Raw genomic sequence first — 26566 nt, 5'->3', positions numbered from 1 at the left:
TATGGATAATGAAATCCATGTTATGGTCAAGATTACCTTGGTTAATGCCTACTGCATGGATAATGAAATCCATGCTATGGTCAAGATTACCTTGGTTAATGCCTACTGATACTGCATGGATAATGAAATCCATGTTATGGTCAAGATTACCTTGGTTAATGCCTATTGATACTATATGGATAATGAAATCCATGTTATGATGAAGATTACCTTGGTTAATGCATGGTTAACAAATATCAATAATTAATTAAATTACAATAATATTTGTGTGTAAAATTTTTCTGCTATTAAACATGTCAGATGTCTACAAAAAGTAAGTATTTACTTGATTAATAAAACATGATATACATTCAGTACTATTTATTTACCAAAATTCGATGAGACAAAATCTTTGTATCCCAATATGGGTCCCAAAAATCAGCATTTAATGTGCATTCATCAAACATGTAATGTGAATTCATCAAACATGTAAGGTTCAATATATGATATTTTAACAGAATAAAAATCTTTATAGGATGAGTGAGTAACAGTGACTGAATTTCAAACCATACAAGCTTCCAGTTCATAACTGCATGTGCTTTTATACTCAAATGAAGTTCAGAATTCTGTGAACTATCATGACGATGCTGATGATATAATTAGGAAAGAAAATATACTTCAAATCTGCGCCCATAGTTCAGAACTGATAGCACAAAGCACTGACAAAACAAAAGAAACTGAAAAGATTGAATCAACAACTGAGATAAATTAAATGCAGTGAACCAGGAATGTGCCAGTCATAAATGATGCCTTTGATGTTTAGTTTAATGAATTGATTGAGACTATATAAAATGAATTTAAGGAAAAAAACTATGTTTCACTTGATGAGGATGATGATTATGATGTGTCTGATGTATTAAGCCAGCAGGCAGAAACAATTTATAATTTAACAGATTTTTGACGCCTGAACAGACCACAGATGCGAAGACTAATTTTGAGACATGTAAACCAAACATGGAATCAGATAAACTTTATGGTGGAGTGAAAATACTTTTAATCTGTTGATTTCTAGTCCGATGTAGAATGCCTGATGAGGCTACATTATATATGCTTAGAATTATTGCCTGTATCATGCCGCATGGTCACAAGTCAATCGGAACAATGTACCAAATGAGGAAATTTCTTTCTAACTTCACAGCAGATATGATTCTGAAAATGCAATATCATTGTAATTTTTGCTATTCAGTTGTGGAAAGGCAGAAAAAAAGAGTGTCAGACTTGCTTTAAAAGTCTAACTCATTCAGGATCACTGGCATATTTTGTTCAGTTAAAGTTGATATAACAATTAGCAACTTGGTGGAAAAATCCTGAATCAATTCTGCTGTTAGGACACACAGATTCAAACATGATATATAAGTTAACATGGTGTCATATCAAAAATATTAAACTTCACACACTATATGTAAAATGTACCAACCACGTGATAACTGTACATATTCACACATTTCAAGAAATGCTCAATACAATGACCCCCCCTTTATAAAATGCCATCTCATCTTGGAAAAACAATACATTACTGTATTTTTCCTCTTAATAACAGACACTCCTTTTGTAAGACCTTGTTTTCCTTACATCAAGGGTGGCCATATAAGAGAGGTGGTTTAAGATTTTGCACTGGTCTAGCTGGTTCTTTGGTCCAAGACTTAAGGTCAAACAATCTTGGTCCAAGGTCAAACAAAATAAAACAATCTGTGAAGAAATGCAAGAAACAGATGAACACAATTTCCATGAACTTTTGACATGTATCGTTCCACAAATGGCAAATGAAACTACAGTCTGGTGCACAGATGTTAAGAATTCCCTTGTCTGGCACAATCTATGAGTCTTTGCAGTGATACAGGTACATATTGCTGATTCTCCATCATAAAGATCACATTTCTGTCCAGATAAATCAACAGTGACCCAAATTTGTACACCTGTTTAGCTTCCTGTGTCTTGCCTGGCAGTGGCACAAATACTAGGCTGTTTTCCTCTGCCTGTAAAATAAACAATTTTTGTCACGATTGATTTATCTTAACCTCAACAGAAAATTTTGTGATGCACCAATTCACATAAGGTTTATAATGATATTATTCTAAAAGGAGTCAAAATAAAATATATAGAAACAGTTAATGCAAGGAAACTAACATTTCTGTATTTCTTACAAGAAAGAATTCATTCATTTAAAAAAAAAAGTTAAAAGAGGTAAGCTAGCACAATGTCATACAAATAATAGAGCACAATAAAACAATTTATATGTCAAACATTTTTCTGAAAATTACAGGTAGTAGTGTTTGCTAATACTTGAAAATAATCAATGAATGTTAAAACCACTCTTACCTCAATTCATTGTTAAGTCATTAATTACTTTATAACTTTTATAGTAAATAATGTTGAACTGGTTGCTAGGTTACACCTTCTTTGTAACAGAATGAGCTGGGCTTAGCAAGATCATTAATTCCTGAATAATTGTCCATTTGGATACCCTACCTATCAATTGGACAATTCAGAATGGACCATAAAATATATGTGAATAGCATATTATACACCTGCATCATGTTTAATAGGCCTCTGACATTTTTGTACCGAAACTATTGTTCTTTTTCCAGTCACAGTGAACCTCAAAATCAATAGGCCTTTTTTTTACCCCAAGCCATCTATTAGGTGTGGTCCAGGCAATATGTGATGTAGAAATAATGTTATCATGTTGAAACCATTTTTTTTCTTTCAGTCACTATGATCTTTGATCTCCTGAGCCCCAAAATAAAAGGTTTCTTCCTTACAACTTGTACAAGCAATCCACAAAGTATGGAGACTATACATTTTGTAAAATCATGTTATTGTGCAGAAACCATTTTTTCTTCTTTCATTCTGTGACTGTGATCTTCAAAATCTATAGGGTTTTGTATGCCCCAAGTGCAAGTCATCAACAAAGTTTGGTTCCTGAAGATGATGGAGAACTCGTGTTAGGTGCAAAATCCATTTTTCTACTTTCAGTCAGTGGATTTTGTTCTTCGGCATTGAAATTGATAGCATTCTTTCTTGTCCCAAGTGCAAACCATCAACACAGTTTGGTAACCATTGATAACTGACAACTTAAATTATTATGAACACAGTTTGTTAACTGTTGATCATGGACAACTTAAATTATTTTACAGAAATAAAATTGGAGACAAATGGATGGATGGGCTAACATATGGACATCATAACAAAATATTCTCTGCCTTATGGAAGGCATATATAAACCCTTTATTAAGTCATAGTTACTGTGACTGGATGGGAAAATATTCAATGTCCTAAATGTTAACAACAAGCTATTGTGATAATAATTAAATCCTAAGAACCACACGTAGGTCAGTTTGACCTATTTGCTTTATAGGGTCAAATAAGCCATGGATTATAACTAAGCATTTTATTATGAATACAACAAAAAGACACACTTACAACTGTTAACAAGAAAAATCTAAACAATATTTGTCCAAATTGTACAACCTGTTAAACCAATAAACATGGTCATATGCTTGTCCAAATTGTCCACTCTTTCTGTAAGACAACTTAACTTGGAAGTATACTTGTCCATATTTTGAATCATTTTGGGACAAGAACATTAAATTTTATGGGTAAAGAGAGACATCCAACAAATTGCTAAGCCATTTTTCCAAATGACTGGGGGATTAATAAATGAGGTAGCCACAGAATGAATTGATCCAGACATTATACATTCACCCCATATTTAATAGTACTCTAAGAGTCCATATAAGCATTAACTGGGCAGGGTTGAAACTGAAACTTATTGACCAATGGGTCTCAATGGCATGGACCTTATTACTGACCAATGGGTTTCAATGGCATGGACTTTATTATTGACCAATGACATGGACCTTTTTATTGACCAATGGGTCTCAATGGCATGGACCTTATTACTGACCAATGGGTTTCAATGGCATGGACCTTATTACTGACCAATGGGTCTCAATAGCATGGACCTTATTACTGACCAATGGGTCTCAATGGCATGGACCTTATTACTGACCAATGGGTCTCAATGGCATGGACCTTATTACTGACCAATGGGTTTCAATGGCATGGACTTTATTATTGACCAATGGCATGGACCTTATTATTGACCAATGGGTCTCAATGGCATGGACCTTATTATTGACCAATGGGTTTCAATGGCATGGACCTTATTACTGACCAATGGGTTTCAATGGCATGGACTTTATTATTGACCAATGGCATGGACCTTATTATTGACCAATGGGTCTCAATGGCATGGACCTTATTACTGACCAATGGGTCTCAATGGCATGGACCTTATTACTGACCAATGGGTCTCAATGGCATGGACCTTATTATAGACCAATGGGTCTCAATGGCATGGACCTTATTACTGACCAATGGGTTTCAATGGCATGGACTTTATTATTGACCAATGGCATGGACCTTATTACTGACCAATGGCATGGACCTTATTATAGACCAATGGGTCTCAATGGCATGGACCTTATTAATAACCAATGGCATAGACCTTATTATTGACCAATGGGTCTCAATGGCATGGACCTTATTACTGACCAATGGCATGGACCTTATTATAGACCAATGGGTCTCAATGGCATGGACCTTATTATTGACCAATGGGTCTCAATGGCATGGACCTTATTATTGACCAATGGCATGGACCTTATTACTGACCAATGGATTTCAATGGCATGGACCTTATTACTGACCAATGGGTCTCAATGGCATGGACCTTATTATTGACCAATGGCATGGACCTTATTATAGACCAATGGGTCTCAATGGCATGGACCTTATTACTGACCAATGGCATGGACCTTATTATTAACCAGTGGGTCTCAATGGCATGGACCTTTGATCAAGGTTTACTGTCTTAAACTAAACTTGATGTGCAGAAACCATTTGGTAGACTCATCATAACCATTACCTCTGATTGCTTTTTTATTACCCTGAGTGCAAGTCATCCACAACATTTTGTCAAGGAGCTTACACTAGAACAAAAGTTATTCTTTAAACCAGTGATCTTTGCCTTTGGACCCAAAAATCAAAAAGTCTTTTCACTCCTCCACAAACTTTGGTCAATGTATTTGCTTTAAAACTAAATGTATTATGCAAAAAAATTCTTCTTTCAGTTAACGTGACCTTGAACTTTGAATTCCTTTGCACCCAAATAAATAGGTCTCTTTCTTACTCAAGGTGTATGTCATCTACAAACTTTGCCTGAGAACTGAAACTTTTGTGCTTAAACCATTTTTCTACTTTTAGTCGCAGTGACCTTGATATCTGACCCATAAATTGACAGGTTTTTCCTTACTCTAAGTGGAACACATCCATAAATCTGGTAAATGTGATGTAGACAATATTTGTGCTCATAACTGATTTTTCTACTATCAGCAATGACCTTGAAATTTGATCTTTTGACTGCTAAATAAATAGGCTTCTTCCTTACAGCAAGTGCATGCCATCCAAAAAGTTTGATAACTGTAGATGGTGAAAAACTTGAATTATTGTGCAGAAATAAAATTGGTAAAAAATATATGTACAAACAAAACATACTTTGCCTTAAGGTGCATGCATAATGATTCTGATAACTGTGGCCTGTACTAATGCACAGCAAATGCAAGGAGTGGCTACCCCTCTGCCACTCCAATGGTTCTGTTCCACAGTCAGTATATGTGACTGGTACAATACTGACATTTGCATTTCTTGCAACATTTTATGAAAATAATAAAGTATAGGTCAGATTTTTGGCATGTTTCGATTCCATAACTATATAACAACTTTAAAACTTACATGAAGAACAAACCAAGATGAACTCGATGTAAGATGCAAAAGGGACAGACAGATGTTGGGAGCAAGTAAAGGTAAGTAACTGTATATTGACCAAACTGCTTCTGGGGAATGTCCAACACAAGTTCTGGACATCTAATGTATATGTATGTGTATATACCTTTCTTTCTATCAGCTCCTTGAAATTGACAGGATAAGAAGTGGTAGCAGCTCTCACTCCTGGCTGCTGAAAATTAGAAGAAATATAACCATTTAAAAAAATCCATTAAAACCTGTTAAACTTTCAACCTTTTAAAATTCTGAATATGGAAAACTTTAAACAAAAACAAATTAATTTTTTCCTGCATAAATTTGAACTTTCAACATCATGGGTGAAAAAAAGAGAGAAAAAAAGAGAAAAAAGAGGAATCAAAGGGGCCACCAAGTCCCTTTTTGGTCCAGATTAAAGACAAAGATATTTCCGGGTCATGCTTATGTAAATAGGACCTTGTTATAACGTATCAAATAGCCTGGCCTTGCTTATGTAAATAGGACCTTGTTATAATGTATCAAATAGCCTGGCCTTGCTTATGTAAATAGGACCTTGTTATAATGTATCAAATAGCTTGGCCTTGCTTAAGTAAATAGGACATTGTTATAATGTATCAAGTAGCTTGGCCTTGCTTATGTAAATAGGACCTTGTTATAATGTATCAAATAGCTTGGCCTTGCTTAAGTAAATAGGACCTTGTTATAATGTATCAAATAGCTTGGCCTTGCTTAAGTAAATAGGACCTTGTTATAATGTATCAAATAGCTTGGCCTTGCTTATGTAAATAGGACTTTGTTATAATGTATCAAACAGCTTGGCCTTGCTTATGTAAATAGGACCTTGTTATAATGTATCAAATAGCTTGGCCTTGCTTAAGTAAATAGGACATTGTTATAATGTATCAAATAGCTTGGCCTTGCTTATGTAAATAGGACCTTGTTATAATGTATCAAATAGCCTGGCCTTGCTTATGTAAATAGGACCTTGTTATAATGTATCAAATAGCTTGGCCTTGCTTATGTAAAAAGGACCTTGTTATAATGTATCAAATAGCTTGGCCTTGCTTAAATTAAACACATGTTCTGCTGATTTTATCTTTCCTCCAAGGCTAGTGCACCTCTGCTTCTGGAATTAATATATTTACAATAAAAGTTGTAGAGTATTTGTTGTTGTTGTTGTTGTAGGGTTTAACACTATTTTTCAGCACAAGATAGGCAAAACATGGCAGCCAGTATAACTGGTGGAAGAAAGTACCCTGGAAAACCCCAGGAAGAGCCACTGAGCCATGAGAAGCTACTTGCAAGCTTTCTCACATGCACACATTAGCCGAGCCTGAGACTCGAACCCATGCAGACAGAGGTGAGATGGCAGTGATCTGGAACAGTTAGTAGCACTTGAGACCACTCGGCCACTCAGGGCCCCTTAGAGTACTTGTTACATCTGAATAGTAACATATTTATGCATCTAAACAAGGTACATGTCTGTGTCTGAGAAAATGTAAAACTAACTTAAATTACTGAGGCATGAAAAAAAAATGTGGTCCAATTCTGTCTGCACTCCTGATGATAGCCCAACATATCAAGCAGTCAATATTTAAAGAAAGAAAAAAAGAGCTACATGCAATACCTGAACAAATCAGTGTAACATGCCAAATTGTTCAGTGATATAATTCTGTCATAATGGAAAATTGTTATGGTGATACTGCACCCAAATAAATGTTTTTCAGAGACTGACTGGAAATACATTACCTGGTAATGTGGTGCACTGATGCCTGAGGGTTGGACTGAAGTGGATGTGTCTGCCATCTGACGTTTCTCAGTCAGTGTGAAGTAGGCCATATTTTCTTTGGCTCCAGGCTGGAAATGTCCTGATGCTGCTCGGTTCATCATGTCTAGTGCCAATGTAAACTTCTCTACAACAATTTATTGACAACACAAATAACAGATTTCCCACAATGATGCTAAATGGATATGTCTTATTACTGTCTCTCATGTCCAGTGCCAATGTAAACTTCTCTACAACAATTTATTACAACACAATTAACAGATTTCCCACAAAATGATGCTAGATGGATATGTCTTATTACTGTCTCTCCTGTCCAGTGCCAATGTAAACTTTTCTACAACAATTTATTACAATACAATTAACAGATTTCCCACAAAATGATGATAGATGGATATGTCTTATTACAGTCTCTCATGTCCAGTGCCAATGTAAACGTTTCTACAACAATTTATTGACAATACAATTAACAGATTTTCCACAAAATGATGCTAGATGGATATGTCTTATTACTGTCTCTCATGTCCAGTGCCAATGTAAACGTTTCTACAACAATTTATTGACAATACAATTAACAGATTTCCCACAAAATGATGCTAGATGATATGTCTTATTACTGTCTCTCATGTCCAGTGCCAATGTAAACGTTTCTACAACAATTTATTGACAATACAATTAACAGATTTTCCACAAAATGATGCTAGATGGATATGTCTTATTACTGTCTCTCATGTCCAGTGCCAATGTAAACGTTTCTACAACAATTTATTGACAATACAATTAACAGATTTCCCACAAAATGATGATAGATGGATATGGCTTATTACTGTCTCTCATGTCCAGTGCTAATGTAAACTTCTCTACAACAATTTATTGACAACACAAATAACAGATTTCCCACAAAATGCTGCTCGGTTCATCATGTCCAGTGCCAATGTAAACTTCTCTACAACAATTTATTGACAACACAAATAACAGATTTCCCACAAAATGATGCTCGGTTCATCATGTCCAGTGCCAATGTAAACTTCTCTACAACAATTTATTACAATACAATTAACAGATTTCCCACAAAATGATGATAGATGGATATGTCTTATTACAGTCTCTCATGTCCAGTGCCAATGTAAACTTTTCTACAACAATTTATTGACAATACAATTAACAGATTTCCCACAAAATGATGATAGATGGATATGTCTTATTACTGTCTCTCATGTCCAGTGCCAATGTAAACTTCTCTACAACAATTTATTGACAACACAAATAACAGATTTCCCACAATGATGCTAGATGGATATGTCTTATTACTGTCTCTCATGTCCAGTGCCAATGTAAACTTTTCTACAACAATTTATTACAATACAATTAACAGATTTCCCACAAAATGATGATAGATGGATATGTCTTATTACAGTCTCTCATGTCCAGTGTCAATGTAAACGTTTCTACAACAATTTATTGACAATACAATTAACAGATTTTCCACAAAATGATGCTAGATGGATATGTCTTATTACTGTCTCTCATGTCCAGTGCCAATGTAAACGTTTCTACAATTTATTGACAATACAGTTAACAGATTTCCCACAAAATGATGATAGATGGATATGTCTTATTACAGTCTCTCATGTCCAGTGCTAATGTAAACTTCTCTACAACAATTTATTGACAACACAAATAACAGATTTCCCACAAAATGATGATAGATGGATATGTCTTAATACAGTCTCTCATGTCCAGTGCCAATGTAAACTTCTCTACAACAATTTATTACAACACAATTAACAGATTTCCCACAAAATGATGCTAGACAGATATGTCTTATTACAGTCTCTCGTGTCCAGTGCCAATGTAAACTTCTCTACAACAATTTATTGACAACACAAATAACAGATTTCCCATAAAATGATGCTAAATGGATATGTATTATTACAGTCTCTCATGTCCAGTGCCAATGTAAACTTCTCTACAACAACTTATTGACAACACAAATAACAGATTTCCCACAAAATGATGCTCGGTTCATCATGTCCAGTGCCAATGTAAACTTCTCTACAACAATTTATTACAACACAATTAACAGATTTCCCACAAAATGATGATAGATGGATATGTCTTATTACAGTCTCTCATGTCCAGTGCCAATGTAAACTTTTCTACAACAATTTATTGACAATACAATTAACAGATTTCCCACAAAATGATGCTAGATGGATATGTCTTATTACTGTCTCTCCTGTCCAGTGCCAATGTAAACTTTTCTACAACAATTTATTACAATACAATTAACAGATTTCCCACAAAATGATGATAGATGGATATGTCTTATTACAGTCTCTCATGTCCAGTGCCAATGTAAACGTTTCTACAACAATTTATTGACAATACAATTAACAGATTTTCCACAAAATGATGCTAGATGGATATGTCTTATTACTGTCTCTCATGTCCAGTGCCAATGTAAACGTTTCTACAACAATTTATTGACGATACAATTAACAGATTTCCCACAAAATGATGCTAGATGATATGTCTTATTACTGTCTCTCATGTCCAGTGCCAATGTAAACTTTTCTACAACAATTTATTGACAATACAAATAACAGATTTCCCACAAAATGATGCTAGATGGATATGTCTTATTACTGTCTCTCATGTGAAGTGCCAATGTAAACTTTTCTACAACAATTTATTGATAATACAATTAACAGATTTCCCACAAAATGATGATAGATGGATATGTCTTATTACAGTCTCTCATGTCGAGTGCTAATGTAAACTTCTCTACAACAATTTATTGACAACACAAATAACAGATTTCCCACAGAATGATGCTAAATGGATATGTCTTATTAAAGTCTCTCATGTCCAGTGCCAATGTAAACTTCTCTACAACAATTTATTGACAACACAAATAACAGATTTCCCACAAAATGATGCTAAATGGATATGTCTTATTACAGTCTCTCATGTCCAGTGCCAATGTAAACTTCTCTACAACAATTTATTGACAACACAAATAACAGATTTCCCACAAAATGCTGCTCGGTTCATCATGTCCAGTGCCAATGTAAACTTCTCTACAACAATTTATTGACAACACAAATAACAGATTTCCCACAAAATGATGCTAAATGGATATGTCTTATTACAGTCTCTCATGTCCAGTGCCAATGTAAACTTCTCTACAACAATTTATTGACAACACAAATAACAGATTTCCCACAAAATGATGCTCGGTTCATCATGTCCAGTGCCAATGTAAACTTCTCTACAACAATTTATTACATTACAATTAACAGATTTCCCACAAAATGATGATAGATGGATATGTCTTATTACAGTCTCTCATGTCCAGTGCCAATGTAAACTTTTCTACAACAATTTATTGACAATACAATTAACAGATTTCCCACAAAATGATGATAGATGGATATGTCTTATTACTGTCTCTCATGTCCAGTGCCAATGTAAACTTCTCTACAACAATTTATTACAACACAATTAACAGATTTCCCACAAAATGATGCTAGACGGATATGTCTTATTACAGTCTCTCATGTCCAGAGCCAATGTAAACGTTTCTACAACAATTTATTGACAACACAAATAACAGATTTCCCACAAAATGATGCTAAATGGATATGTCTTATTACAGTCTCTCATTTCCAGTGCCAATGTAAACTTCTCTACAACAATTTATTGACAACACAAATAACAGATTTCCCACAAAATGATGCTCGGTTCATCATGTCCAGTGCCAATGTAAACTTCTCTACAACAATTTATTACAACACAATTAACAGATTTCCCACAAAATGATGATAGATGGATATGTCTTATTACAGTCTCTCATGTCCAGTGCCAATGTAAACTTCTCTACAACAATTTATTACAACACAATTAACAGATTTCCCACAAAATGATGCTAGACGGATATGTCTTATTACAGTCTCTCATGTCCAGAGCCAATGTAAACTTCTCTACAACAATTTATTGACAACACAAATAACAGATTTCCCACAAAATGATGCTAAATGGATATGTCTTATTACAGTCTCTCATGTCCAGTGCCAATGTAAACTTCTCTACAACAATTTATTGACAACACAAATAACAGATTTCCCACAAAATGATGCTCGGTTCATCATGTCCAGTGCCAATGTAAACTTCTCTACAACAATTTATTACAACACAATTAACAGATTTCCCACAAAATGATGATAGATGGATATGTCTTATTACAGTCTCTCATGTCCAGTGCCAATGTAAACGTTTCTACAACAATTTATTGACAATACAATTAACAGATTTCCCACAAAATGATGCTAAATGGATATGTCTTATTACTGTCTCTCATGTCCAGTGTCAATGTAAACTTTTCTACAACAATTTATTGACAATACAATTAACAGATTTCCCACAAAATGATGATAGATGGATATGTCTTATTACAGTCTCTCATGTCCAGTGCCAATGTAAACTTCTCTACAACAATTTATTGACAACACAAAAAACAGATTTCCCACAAAATGCTGCTCGGTTCATCATGTCCAGTGCCAATGTAAACTTCTCTACAACAATTTATTGACAATACAATTAACAGATTTCCCACAAAATGATGCTAAATGGATATGTCTTATTACAGTCTCTCATGTCCAGTGCCAATGTAAACTTCTCTACAACAATTTATTGACAACACAAATAACAGATTTCCCACAAAATGCTGCTCGGTTAATCATGTACAGTGCCAATGTAAACTTCTCTACAACAATTTATTACAACACAATTAACAGATTTCCCACAAAATGATGATAGATGGATATGTCTTATTACAGTCTCTCATGTCCAGTGCCAATGTAAACATTTCTACAACAATTTATTGACAATACAATTAACAGATTTCCCACAAAATGATGCTAGATGGATATGTCTTATTACTGTCTCTCATGTCCAGTGCCAATGTAAACGTTTCTACAACAATTTATTTGACCGTACAATTAACAGATTTCCCACAAAATGATGCTAGATGGATATGTCTTATTACAGTCTCTCATGTCCAGTGCCAATGTAAACTTTTCTACAACAATTTATTGACAATACAATTAACAGATTTCCCACAAAATGATGCTAGATGGATATGTCTTATTACTGTCTCTCATGTCCAGTGCCAATGTAAACGTTTCTACAACAATTTATTGACAATACAATTAACAGATTTCCCACAAAATGATGCTAGATGGATATGTCTTATTACTGTCTCTCATGTCCAGTGCCAATGTAAACGTTTCTACAACAATTTATTGACAATACAATTAACAGATTTCCCACAAAATGATGATAGATGGATATGTCTTATTACTGTCTCCCATGCTGGTTTGACAATATTATTTCCTATATTATGAATATCATGCAATGACAAGAATTTCTTGCAATAAAAACATTTTTACTTTATCTTGTAGATTTAAAACCTTCAACAATGCAAATGTGTTCAAGGTTAAATTGGGGGGGGGGGAGAATTTGCATTAGATTTTTAGAAAATGTAAAATGCACTAGCATAAAACACACATACACACTTTCGTAGATGGTAAGTCAGTACACATGGAATGTAAAGGTGTAAAGTATATATCTTACCTTTGATGGCTGGATGTGAAAGATATTGTTCTGAAAGTAGGGACTTCCAGCCAAGATACCACTTGGTGATTTCCTCATAGTTTGGCATACTGCCAAGCCAGGAGCACAACACTTGCAGCCACCGAGTGAAGAACGTCTTCTCTAACATGGGGGCCATGTGATGTACAGGAATCAGGTCACTCCAAGCCATTACCCAGTGCCAAGGTTCTATAAAAAAAATATTAAAGTATTAGCGTAACAACTTGGCAAAGGCCTGGAAGATTAATAATATTTGTAATAAACAAAATCCTGGAAATGATGTGGCCCACTTTTGTTGGCTCTTCATTATCAAGCTACCTATAAAACTGGATTGAAATCTAATGAAAACAAGCCAATTCAGTGAAATTTTGTCCCTTGCCTACCATGAAAAGTTCCTAAAAGTTCACAATCATGACCTTAAGAGTGAGGTGTAATTGCTGGACAGACAGGAGGTTAATCAATTTAAACAGCACCTGAGGAAAAATGCAGAAAAGGGCTTTTAAGAAAATATTGTCAGTGACCTTGACAATAAAATCATCCAAAATGGCCCAAGAAACAAAGTGTTGAAAGGACAGTGTGATAGAAAAATTCAACATATCACCATGATACTGACCCTGAAGAGCCCCAATTTGGTACATAAGATATCTGGTAATGATACTGACCCCAATTTGGTACATAACATATCTGGTAATGATACTGACCCCAATTTGGTACATAACATACCTATTAATGATAATGACCCCAATTTGGTACATATCATACCTATCAATGATACTGACCCCAGTTTGGTACATAACATATCTGGTAATGATACTGACCCCAATTTGGTACATAACATACCTATTAATGATAATGACCCCATTTTGGTACATAACATACCTATCAATGATAATGACCCCATTGTGGTACATAACATACCTATCAATGATACTGACCCCAATTTGGTACATAACATACCTATTAATGATAATGACCCCAATTTGGTACATAACATACCTATTAATGATAATGACCCCAATTTGGTACATAACATATCTGGTAATGATACTGACCCCAATTTGGTACATAACATACCTATTAATGATAATGACCCTAATGACCCCAATTTGGTACATAACATACCTATCAATGATACTGATCTCCAATTTGGTACATAACATGCCTATCAATGATACTAACCCCAGTTTGGTACACAACATACCTATTAATAATAATGACCCCAATTTGGTACATAACATACCTATCAATGATAATGACCCCAATTTGGTACATAACATACCTATCAATGATAATGACCCCAATTTGGTACATAACATACCTATCAATGATACTGACCCCCAATTTAGTACATAACATACCTATCAATGATACTGACCCAAATTTGGTACATAACATACCTATTAATGATACTGACCAGAATTTGACAAATAACAGAACTGGTAATGATACTGACCCCAATTTAGCACATAACATACAGTACATGACCCCAATTTGGTACATAACATACCTGTCAATGATACTGACCCCAATTTGGTACATAACATATCTGGTAATGATACTGACTCCAATTTGGTACATAAAATACCTATTAATGATACTGACCAGAATTTGACAAATAACAGAACTGGTAATGATACTGACCCCAATTTGGTACATAATGATACTGACCCCAATTTGGTACATAATGATACTGACCCCAATTTGGTACATAATGATACTGACCCCAATTTGGTACATAATGACACTGACCCCAATTTGGTACATAACATACCTGGTAATGATAAGCTGTATCAATTTAACTCAAAGAAGTCTAAAGTTACAGATTGCCATAGAAACATACAAAACTTAGCAATGACCTTAACACTGAATATGACCCCAAGTGTGGTACCTGATACACCTTCTAGTAATGATGCACATGTATACCAAGTTTCATCACTTAACTTCAAACAGTTTTAATGGTATAGATCAGATGAGAAATCATGCTGTAAACACAAATTACTGGGCTGTGATTTTGACCTTGAAGACAGCCCCCACAATGTGGTGATGTTTGCAAATTACTGGGCTGTGATTCTGACCTTGAAGACAGCCCTCACAATGTGGTGATGTTTGCAAATTATTGGGCTGTGATTCTGACCTTGAAGACAGACCCCACAATGTGGTGATGTTTGCAAATTACTAGGCTGTGATTCTGACCTTGAAGACAGCCCCACAATGTGGTGATGTTTGCAAATTACTGGGCTGTGATTCTGACCTTGAAGACAGCCCCCACAATGTGATGATATTTGCAAATTACTGGGCTGTGATTGTGACCTTGAAGACAGCCCCCACAATGTGGTGATGTTTGCAAATTACTGGGCTGTGATTGTGACCTTGAAGACAGCCCTCACAATGTGGTGATGTTTGCAAATTATTGGGCTGTGATTCTGACCTTGACAGACCCCACAATGTGGTGATGTTTGCAAATTACTGGGCTGTGATTCTGACCTTGACGACAGCCCCCACAATGTGATGATGTTTGCAAATTACTGGGCTGTGATTGTGACCTTGAAGACAGCCCCCACAATGTGGTGATGTTTGCAAATTACTGGGCTGTGATTGTGACCTTGAAGACAGCCCCCACAATGTGGTGATGTTTGCAAATTACTGGGCTGTGATTGTGACCTTGAAAACAGACCCCACAATGTGGTGATGTATGAGGTTCATGCCTTAATCTAAGATGGCTTAAAATTTAAAAAGCAGAAAGGGAAGTGATAGAAAATAAAAAATATTGAGTCATGACCTTGACATTCAAGATATCAGCCCCAAAGTGGTATGTGACATGACTTCTAGTGATGGCATATAAGTATACTAAGATTAATCATAAACAGTTTAAAAATTATAGAGATAAGGGAAAGAGATGGAAATGTAAAACACTGTGCTGAAACCATGACCTTGAAGATAGGACTCCCAGTGTGGTACACATCACCTTCTAGTAATGGTGTACATGTATACAAAGTTCAATTATTAATCATAAACAGTATCTGAGTGATTGAGTGGAAGAGACGTTGTGATGGATGGACAAACAAGGATTCAATGAATTATTCTGCAGAAATTAAAGAAGGTGGGTCTCATGATCAAAGACTCTAACTCCATGAATAATTAAAGAAGTTAATGTAAGGAACACAATGGGTGGGTCTTCTCATGATCAAAGACTCTAACTCCATCAATAATTAAAGGAGTTAATGTATGGAACACAATGGGTGGGTCTTCTCATGATCAAAGACTCTAACTCCATCAATAATTAAAGAAGTTAATGTATGGAACACAATGGGTGGGTCTTCTCATGATCAAAGACTCTAACTCCATCAATAATTAAAGAAGTTAATGTATGGAACACAATGGGTGGGTCTTCTCATGATCAAAGACTCTAACTCCATCAATAATTAAAGGAGTTAATGTATGGAACACAATGGGTGGGTCTTCTCATGATCAAAGACTCTAACTCCATCAATAATTAAAGAAGTTAATGTATGGAACACAATGGGTGGATCTTCTCATGATCAAAGACTCTAACTCCATGAATAATTAAAGGAGTTAATGTATGGAACACAATGGGTGGGTCTTCTCATGATCAAAGACTCTAACTCCATGAATAATTAAAGGAGTTAATGTATGGAACACAATGGGTGGGTCTTCTCATGATCAAAGACTCTAACTCCATGAATAATTAAAGGAGTTAATGTATGGAACACAATGGGTGGGTCTTCTCATGATCAAAGACTCTAACTCCATGAATAATTAAAGGAGTTAATGTAAGGAACACAATGGGTGGGTCTAAAAATCAAACTGCAACTACACTATATTATGATGCATAAGGCCAAAAACACACTTGGTCAACGTCTCACCAGTATTGACCTGCGTACAAAATTTAGTTTGAAGAGAAAACATAATGAATTGAGATATTGGGTAGAAATAACAGAGGATGGGTCTGACATTATGGGGCAAATAACTACACTAAGCAGTGATTTAAAATGCTGTTGGTAAAACTCAGCTACGGTCTTATCATCATCTAGCTGCATAACAAATCTAGTTGAAATCCAATTAAGGGAGTTATTGTGCAGAACAAAAATATAGGATGGATGGACAAAAGAAAGGACAAACAGACGTTTTGAACTGAGAATCTCAATTTAATGTTTTTTCTTTATATAGAAAGTGGGGGACAAGTTCAAATTTACTGAGATGGTATCGCCAAGTGAAAACAAATTCAGCTGTATTTTTATATTAATTGCAGTTATATATTTTTAATTGCAAATTCAGTACTGTCTTTAAATTGTATGCATTTTCTACTTTATTAAATCCCTTTTGATAAGACAAGATACAAAAGCATTAGTTCTTCCCATGTAATACTATTGAAAACTGAATCCCTGATTTTGATAAATGCATTCCAAATGAATGAGAATTAAATGAAATAATGAATAGAAGCAAATATGTGCTTCAGTGACTGTAAGTAAAAAATGATGAGAAAAATTGTGGTGCTAGAATTTGCTGGAATGTCTAGAACGTTGTTAGTAAACATACCAAGAACCTGCTAATGGAGATGGGTGCTGCTGGGAAAGATTGGTGTCAAAACTTACCTAAAACCTGTTGGTGCGGATTAATGGGAAATTCTTGCAAGCACATAGCCAGCTTAGGAAGAATGTTTTTCACTAGAAAAGCCTCCATGTGACCAGGTTTAAAGACACGACTCCAAGGCTGGAGGATCACCTTGGCAGAGCTGTCAGACGGGTGCCAGTTGGTCAGAGCATTGGCCAGTTTGTGTCTGATGGGAGCATACAATGGTTCCAGTTTGTCCCCTATGAAAAAGAACACAAAAACAAAACTGCATAACCAGTCAGAAGAAAATTGTGCAACATGTAGACTGTGACTGTACTAGAATATATGCTTACTCATAAGTAAAAGTCCACCTACAAACAGCAAAGACCCAGATCTGCCATCACATCATGTGCCAGTAGATCTGGGTCTGAGCAGTTTGTTAGTAATACCCAGTAGAACAAACAACATAGACTTCTGATCTGTAGTCAATTTATGCTATAACAGATCAGAATTTTTGTTCTTTGCATTCTGACTTGACCTAAACATAAGTATATATGGTACAAGAATTGACATGGAACTGGTGTCTGATGTACATGCTGGCTGGACAAGAAAAGATAGCATGCCTGTCAACCCCCCCATTCACTGGTAATTCAAAAATTAAATGTCAAGATGGCAAATTCTGAACCTATGGACTATTTAAGACTTTTTTTGGATGACAAGTTATTGCATCTGATAGTAGATCAAACAAATCATTATGCAGATCAGAGAGTTCATGGGACAGACTTGAAGGAGAACAGTGGCATGAAGAAATGGCAGCCTGTCACACCCGAGCAGCTGAAACCCTTTTTTGCATTGATTATAGCAGTGGGTTTGGTACATAAATCTGATCTCGATTCCTACTGTGATATCAACCCCATACTTCAGCAAAAAAAATGGGTAGGGATAGATTTCTATCTATTCTAAGCAATTTACACCTGGCAGACAACGAGAACAATCAAAGTGACCCTTTACACAAGATCCACCCAATGATTGCAAAAAAATGAAGCATTTGCTGAGGTTTATTCACCAGTTATGAACCTTAGTTTTGATGACATTAGAATAAATAACAAGTGAAAAATTTTCATCAACATTTATTATTGACTCTGGGGGCCTAAACTGACCTCTGACATTCATGGAGTGGATGTTTACAAAACTGTTACCTTTTCTTTACCTGTGATTTTCACAATTTAGATATAACATTGTGACAGACATTACATGTACATGGTTGAACCACTAAAGAATATAATATTTCTTAGATATAATTGAACTTTTCCTTAAAAAAACAAACAAAAATACAGATGAAATACAACGGTATCTTGTCATTTTACCTATATTCGCACCTGTACATGCAAATACGTTAAACTGGTACATGTGCCTTGATGCTAATCTTAAAGTTTGAACATCCACCATCATTTTTCATATAGGGTTTGTGTATCTATTTGTATATTTATTGAAATACATGCAATTTAAAAACTGTGCAGTTTTCTTCTTTTGTCTCTTCAAACAATTCAGCACTGAGGGATCTTGTACTACAAAACAATATAAGCACTTTAAGGGTTAATGTAAAACAATATACCCCTAGCATAGACATTTGTGACATTCATTTTCTACAATAAAATGAAGTGTCCAGTTAGAACTATCTGAATTTATTTCCCTTTAAATCTCTCTAACTGTTGATTAATGTTTTCCAGTGACTTACATTCATAAAATTCTGTCTGTTAGCTTATATGTGAACTTGCCTTCATAGATCATAGGATTACGTGAATCAAAGGACTTTACTTGGATTAATCTCAGTAAATATGAATTTGCGCCTAAATCTCTCCGTAGAATATTTATGATGTGTCCCACAAAATATGTAACAGTTACAGTACTATAAAATTCAACATCAACTGCTGTCAAAATCCACTCACTAGCGCACCTAAAACTAACAGACTGTAAATAAAAACCATGCATGTCAATATTTAATTGCTTTGGTTTTGTGGGGTTTAATGCCATGTTTCTGTACAAGATAGGTTATACATTGTAGCCTTTATATCTGATGGAGGAAGAACCTGGGACGAGTCCAGAAAGTGCTGACACATGGGAAACTACTGGCAAACTTTCTCAAATACCCATATTGGTGGAGTGAACAGCTGAACTTAAGTGGACATTAGATGTGTGAGAGATCTGTAGAGGCAAGCACCATACACCACTCAGCCGTCTTGTGCCACAGAAAGAATCTCTTTGTCTTCTCTGCATATAGAAAAATCATCCAGCATGCTGGATTTACAATTAGAAATATGCATACAAATGAATCAAGTTGTTACAAACCCATCAATGGTAACCAGGGATGTAACCAGGCATGAATGGGCATGGTGTCAATTAGAGGGTTCCAGTTCTCTACTTCCTGCAATAGCCGTGGCAACACCAGTTGGTTGAGGATATTCTCCAGTATCCAGGGAGGTAACTGTGGCATCCATGTCTCTAGTAACTCAATCAGAGGGTCACAAATTCGCACATTCCATGTTCTGAAAACCAAATAATAAAAGAAACTAGTCACTAATCAAGGGAAACTGAATTAAATTAAACAGCTTGCTTAACTTTCAACAATATTTAAAGATAAATTAGGCTTCAATCAAAGATGGTATCATGTATTTCTTGGGTAAGAACCATATCTGAGAAAACATGGGGCTTACATAAGACATTAATTTGAATGACAGTTAAATATGAACTAATTCTGTGTTTGTAAAACACATTTTCTCCAACTACAAAAAGGCAATGTCCAAAAAGTTAAAAAATCTTACAAAACTTGCAAAAATAATTTAAATGGTACAACAAATAGAATGAAATCATGTATATATGCACACAAACCTCATTTGTCTTGCTATATAGGTCAGGCGTTTTCTGGATAATCATGTTAAAATGGTTTCACAAAGTTAATTTCTAAAACTCAAAAAGCCTTAAAAAAGTTTAAAGCTGCTGGAATGGAATGAAAATTGAAACAGATCATCTACATAGGAATAGATGTATATCTACCAAACTTATTTTGCCTCGGAGATGAGGTTTTTGTGTAATCAAGCAAATAAGATTTGCACCAAGCAACTCAAAGCTCCCAAAAATATTCAAATAATAATTAAATAGTGTGAATCAGTTAAATCAGATCATCTAATCATAGATTCAAATGATATGTAATTTGTTGTCAAGTGGTTTGTTGTTCAACTGTGCTGACAAACTTAATGGGACAGACAGAAGGATCGATGATGGACTGGACTAAATCAAGATGGCTCACTGTTGCAAGTAATGGACACAAACAATAAATTCATTATTAAAGTTATGACTTGATTCAGTTAAAAAATAATACATATATTGTATATGCTTGGTTACCAGTCCTATTATACAGGCTATTGAAAGATGGTAAATAAGGCAAAAAAATAACTATTACTTAAGGTAGCTCTCCATGAAAAAGCAAATTCTTAAGTAAATTATGTTTCTGCAAGAATTCTTGCTAAATCACATCAAATTAGGAATATCAGCTTGCTACCTAGCAAATCCAGCCCTACTAAAAGACGAAAATCATCTTTCTCAATTTTGAGAGACAAAGAGCAATAACTCTTGCCCATTACCTCCCCATGGCATCACCAGCTGTCGCTAGTTTTTAACTGAGCCAGATGCAAACAAGGATACTCACATGGCAGGGTGGCTGGAAGGGTTTTTAAGTAATGTGATCGGGTAAGCATTCTTGGAGAAACATAATTAAATTTGTGTTCTCCTTTGACTATGTTCCCCAATCACATTATGTTAGGTGAATAAGTAATAGGAGGAGGGGAAGCTGAGCATCTGACCTCTGCCTCAGTTATCCTTCAAGGGAAGAAAAGCTGGATTCCCCATGTGAATGATAACCCATTCTCCTAATTACATAAGCAACACTTGACCTGTGATCCTAACATATGGTTAAGATGATGAATATTGAAATCTTCATACCTACAAAATTGGGTGAAGTTAACAGGCTGTGTTGGCTGATCTGGTTGGGTCTGGTGGCCATTTGTGCTGCTGCCACTGGACCAACCAGATACAAGGTTGGTCTGTGCAATGCTAAATTTCTGAGATGAACGCTTGAGAAGGTTGACTGCTTTACTATTATATCTTGGATCCAAAACCTTGTGTTTGAATGCAAGACTTGCAGAGATTGCTCAAAGCTTCTGGTCAGTCATCTTCATGAGGTGACTCTCATATGGTGAGACATCAGAGTATACATCCCACTTCAGCCAAGAAACAATGGCTTGAGGGGTGATATCCTCTTTTCTGACTCACACCAGAAGGAATAGGTGTTTGCATGTGGCACAGCTTGTCTCTGTTTCAAGTAATGCTTGAGAGTGCGAACATGATCTTGCATGGCTGCTGTTCTTGACCTGTGAGAGCAGGTGAATGACAACTCTTTGGTTACCGACAGACGGTAACATATATTGGACTACAAAAGGCCTGGTTGTGTTGAGAACCACTGAACCCTACGATCTGAATTGAAGAGAGTTTGGGTCAATGTAAAGGGCATGCAGCTTGCTTATCCTATATGTGGAAGCTAAAGTTATCAGGAAACATGATTTGTATGATAATGGCTTTGGCAAAGTGTGAGCAAGAGGTTCGAATGGATTCAAACTGAGCCATGTTAAAACCCAGGATTGATTCCATTTGTAAACAGAGTGAGGGATTAATTGATACCAAAAAGGTCTATAGGTGAATATCATGCCCTAAATCTTATCTGCCATGATGACAGAATGTGTCCAATATCATGGGTCATTAGCCATTCATAGAAATTGAGGCCAACTGTTTCTATTCAAAGAGCAAGAGAGAAAAAATTAGCCAGTTGAGGGATTGAGGAACGCAGAGCGAAAATGTTGGTATGGCACCAGTTCCTGAAAACATGACACTTTCCCTCACAAACATTCAGAATGGAGGGCCTTCTCTCCACAATCATAGGTTTGAACTGTTTGTCTTGCAAAGTTGTACTGATAAGAGTGGAGCGCATAGAAGAAGAGGACGTCCGGACAGGGAAGTACCACCCATGACTGTGGTTGCTGGAGAAGATTCAGCTTGGCTGGAATGTTCCTGGGCATATCTATTGCATGAACAAGTAGATTGGTGACCAGTGACTTGTCTCATCTGTAAGGGACTATCAAAATCATCTTACCATCCTGACCCCACAATTTCTGGATTATTTTTTATATCAACACCTTCGAGGGGAAGGCCCACAACCACTCCCAAATTATCAACAGTACATCCACAGCTCAAGCTTCTGGGTCTGAAGATGAAGATGGGTGGCTTGTGATTCCACCTCATCACAAAGAGGTCGATCATCGGACACCCCAAAGTGTCCAAATAAAAGACAGATTAAAGGAGAGACAATTCTGTGTGAAGGACTTGACCTCTTCTGAATAGAGTGTAGGCCAATACATTGAGTCTGACAGGAATGTGTCTGATTTGTACATTGATATATAGATTGTTGCACCAATGATGAAACTGCCAAATCAGATTTGGTGCCTCCCTTTCCTGTGGAGATAGAACACCACCAGATTTGTCGGACCTAAAAAAGACCATTTTTGCCTCATAGTCAATCTTTTCAAAAGTGAAAGGCATTGATGACAGCCTTTATTTCTAGGATGTTCATGTGTAGAGGCTGTTCCCCTGACTCCCAAGTGTTGTTGACGGTAGTAAAAATTGGCACATGAGGGCACCACAACCATGCACACTGGCATCGATACATAACGTTATTTCTGCTTATGGCTTCTCTAGCAAGATTCCCATGGTCAGCCAACCTGGCTTGTGCCACTGATGCAGGAATGATCAAATCTTAGGTGTTATCATAAGTGTTTGATCAAGGGGACTTGAAAAGAGGTGTCATTGTGCTCGCAAAGTCCACATTTAAAGAGATTGCTGAGCAGGATCAAGTCCACTGCCACACTGAATAAACTGAGGAGTGGCAAACACTGAAATCCAAGTCCTTACTGAAATGGACTTTATAATCTTGATGATTCCAATTACACGAACATGAGTAAGTCACATTCTGGTTGCTTAAAAATTCTGAGATGGACGGAGGGCTGACTTTTCTCAGTTCATTAGAAAGCCTGGATGATCTAAAAGAGAGAGATCATTCCTGCCTTGGGGTAGAATAGAACTTACCACATGTTTCAGGAGGATGTCATCCAGGTACACTGCTGTCAATGTAAATGACGTCAATCATAAGAGGGTGATGACATAATCTATAATCTCTGTAAATGCCCAAGTACTGATGTTGAAGCAAAAGCGAGAACTTTGAACTGATAAAAGGTAAGCAAAACAGAGAAAATGTTCACGACACGAGGTAGATAGGGATGTGAAAGTATGCATATGTCAAAGCAAGACTCCCATCATACTCGTCCCATCGAACAGAGGTGGATTAAACTCACCATCTCCATCCTGAATTGGTTGAGATGACTCCAGTCAAAGATGGGTCTCAACTTGCTGTTTGCTTTCTGAAAAGGAACAACCTTGAGTAAAATCCTTGTGATTGAGGTCAAGCTAAACCAACTGTCTTTATTTTTTTGGATCATGATGAGCAACCATATCTCCTATTGTAGAAAGGCATCTGTCTCCTGATCTGATGGTGAGGGAAGAGGAGGAAAGGGAAGTGGATGTACAAAATTCTAAGACTGAATGAACTGGATTACCTTTCTGAGAGAATGGGGAGATCCAATAAGCTCAAAATTCGGTTTCTTACAACCTGTGTATGATTGCTTCCTAGATTTTTATATTGGTGCACGTAAGAAGATCCCCTGCCTTGAGGCACTTAACATCCCTTCACACTGGCAGGATCTGAGTGGTTCCAAATGCCCAAGTGGGTTGAGCAGCGAGGTGAAGGGGTAGTTCCTGAGCTGCCTGTCTAAGAAATTCCTCTATTCTTCCTGCAAAGCAATGCTGACCTGAACAGGGTCATCTGGAAAGGGAGGGTATGACAAGGTTTGAGAAACATAGATCGCAGACATGCAACACATCATACACATCACATCAGAAGTAAATTGGCTGAACCTGTCAAAGTATTGGCCATGGTATAGTGAAGAGCCCTGATCAATGACCCTAGCAACTATGGCCATTGCCTCCCAAGCATGGCTATTGCCAGATGTCCCCATCAAGTCTGAAAGGTGACCATCAGCCCAAATCAAATAATGAAGAAGGTGCAACAACATCCTGAACAGCTCTGACAGACATGAAGCACACATGCCTGCCTTATAAAACAGACAACCGGATATATGAACAGCTGCTATATTCTTGACAAGTGCTGGGAGACCAGTACTGAAGGCATCGGTTGCCTTAAGTCTATCTGATTGGTGGAGGAACCAGAAGGATGGCGTCTCTTCCTCCTTGTCATGATCTACCAATTCTTTAGAGCAGCACTGGGGGTGGAGGGCATTTTGAAGTATTCAACACCCTATAAGTGTCCTGAATGGCAGCATGAAAGCTAAGCTTCAGACCACTCCATGGTCAGATCTAAGTATGATGTGAAGGATGGTGGATTTCAAGGAGTTCCATCTCACTCACTGTATGATGTGAAGGATGGTGGATTTCAAGGAGTTCCATCTCACTAAGTATGATGTGAAGGATGGTGGATTTCAAGGAGTTCCATCTCACTAAGTATGATGTGAAGGATGGTGGATTTCAAGGAGTTCCATCTCACTCACTAAGTATGATGTGAAGGATGGTGGATTTCAAGGAGTTCCATCTCACACCCTGTGCATCAAGGCCCAATCTCGGTCTACTTGTAGCTCTGGAGAAGACATACCAGGTGGTATGAAGACTCAATTCTATCACTATAAAAATGTCACTAGCTCTCCCAGTGAATGATGGTATTGAAGACCATCTGGCTATCACCAGTACCACCACTCCAAGGGCCTGACTGGACAGATTTCTCTTGGTCATTGAAAGGGAATGGTGCTGATGGTATCGTAAGGTTTGTCACTAAGTTCCTATAAATCATAACTGGCTGGAATGATTCAAAGAAAAGGTCCCCATGTTGGAACGGCCAGATGACCAGTGATGGTGCAGTTTTATTATGCATTACATCCAATGGATTCAGTACAAACACCATGCATCATGACTTACAGCCTCTGACCATGTATTACCATCCAATGGACTCAGTACATACACCATGCATCATGACTTACAGGTGTATATGGACTTCCTCTGACTATGTATTACATCCAATGGATTCAGTACAAACACCATGCATCATGACTTACAGGTGTATATAGACTTCTCTGACTATGCATTACATCCAATGGATTCAGTACAGACACCATGCATCATGACTTACAGGTGTATATGGACTTCTCTGAATATGTATTACATCCAATGGATTCAGTAGAGACACCATGCATCATGACTTACAGGTGTATATGGACTTCTCTGACTATGTATTACATCCAATGGATTCAGTACAGACACCATGCATCATGACTTACAGGTGTATATGGACTTCTCTGACTATGTATTACATCCAATGGATTCAGTACAGACACCATGCATCATGACTTTTACAGGTGTATATGGACTTCTCTGACTATGTATTACATCCAATGGACTCAGTACAGACACCATGCATCATGACTTACAGGTGTATATGGACTTCTCTGACTATGTATTACATCC

The 26566-nt window shown here is 36.5% G+C and overlaps 1 protein-coding gene across 3 annotated transcripts in view; it reads right to left on the bottom strand.

The window, feature by feature from the left end:
• Positions 1-345: 345 nt before the first annotated feature.
• The window catches only part of LOC149801197 (tuftelin-interacting protein 11-like), a 77146-nt gene continuing 50925 nt past the window's right edge, over positions 346-26566 (bottom strand). For 2 of the 3 annotated variants that reach the window (XM_089955239.1, XM_089955238.1), the window contains 6 exons: positions 20222-20418; positions 17914-18132; positions 13283-13489; positions 7612-7775; positions 5993-6058; positions 346-2015 (listed from right to left, as the gene is read on the bottom strand). In XM_089955239.1, the coding sequence (XP_089811365.1) occupies positions 1830-2015; positions 5993-6058; positions 7612-7775; positions 13283-13489; positions 17914-18132; positions 20222-20418 (1039 nt within the window). In that variant the 3' untranslated portion in view covers positions 346-1829. The remainder of the gene's footprint in view (positions 2016-5992; positions 6059-7611; positions 7776-13282; positions 13490-17913; positions 18133-20221; positions 20419-26566) is intronic. The other variant, XM_089955240.1, reaches the window with a different exon arrangement.

Source organism: Sinohyriopsis cumingii, chromosome 4 (genome assembly GCF_028554795.1).
Source record: "Sinohyriopsis cumingii isolate HCF-2022 chromosome 4, ASM2855479v2, whole genome shotgun sequence".
In the NCBI taxonomy this organism is placed as follows: Eukaryota; Metazoa; Mollusca; class Bivalvia; order Unionida; family Unionidae; genus Sinohyriopsis; species Sinohyriopsis cumingii.
This window is presented reverse-complemented; position numbering and strand designations above follow the sequence as displayed.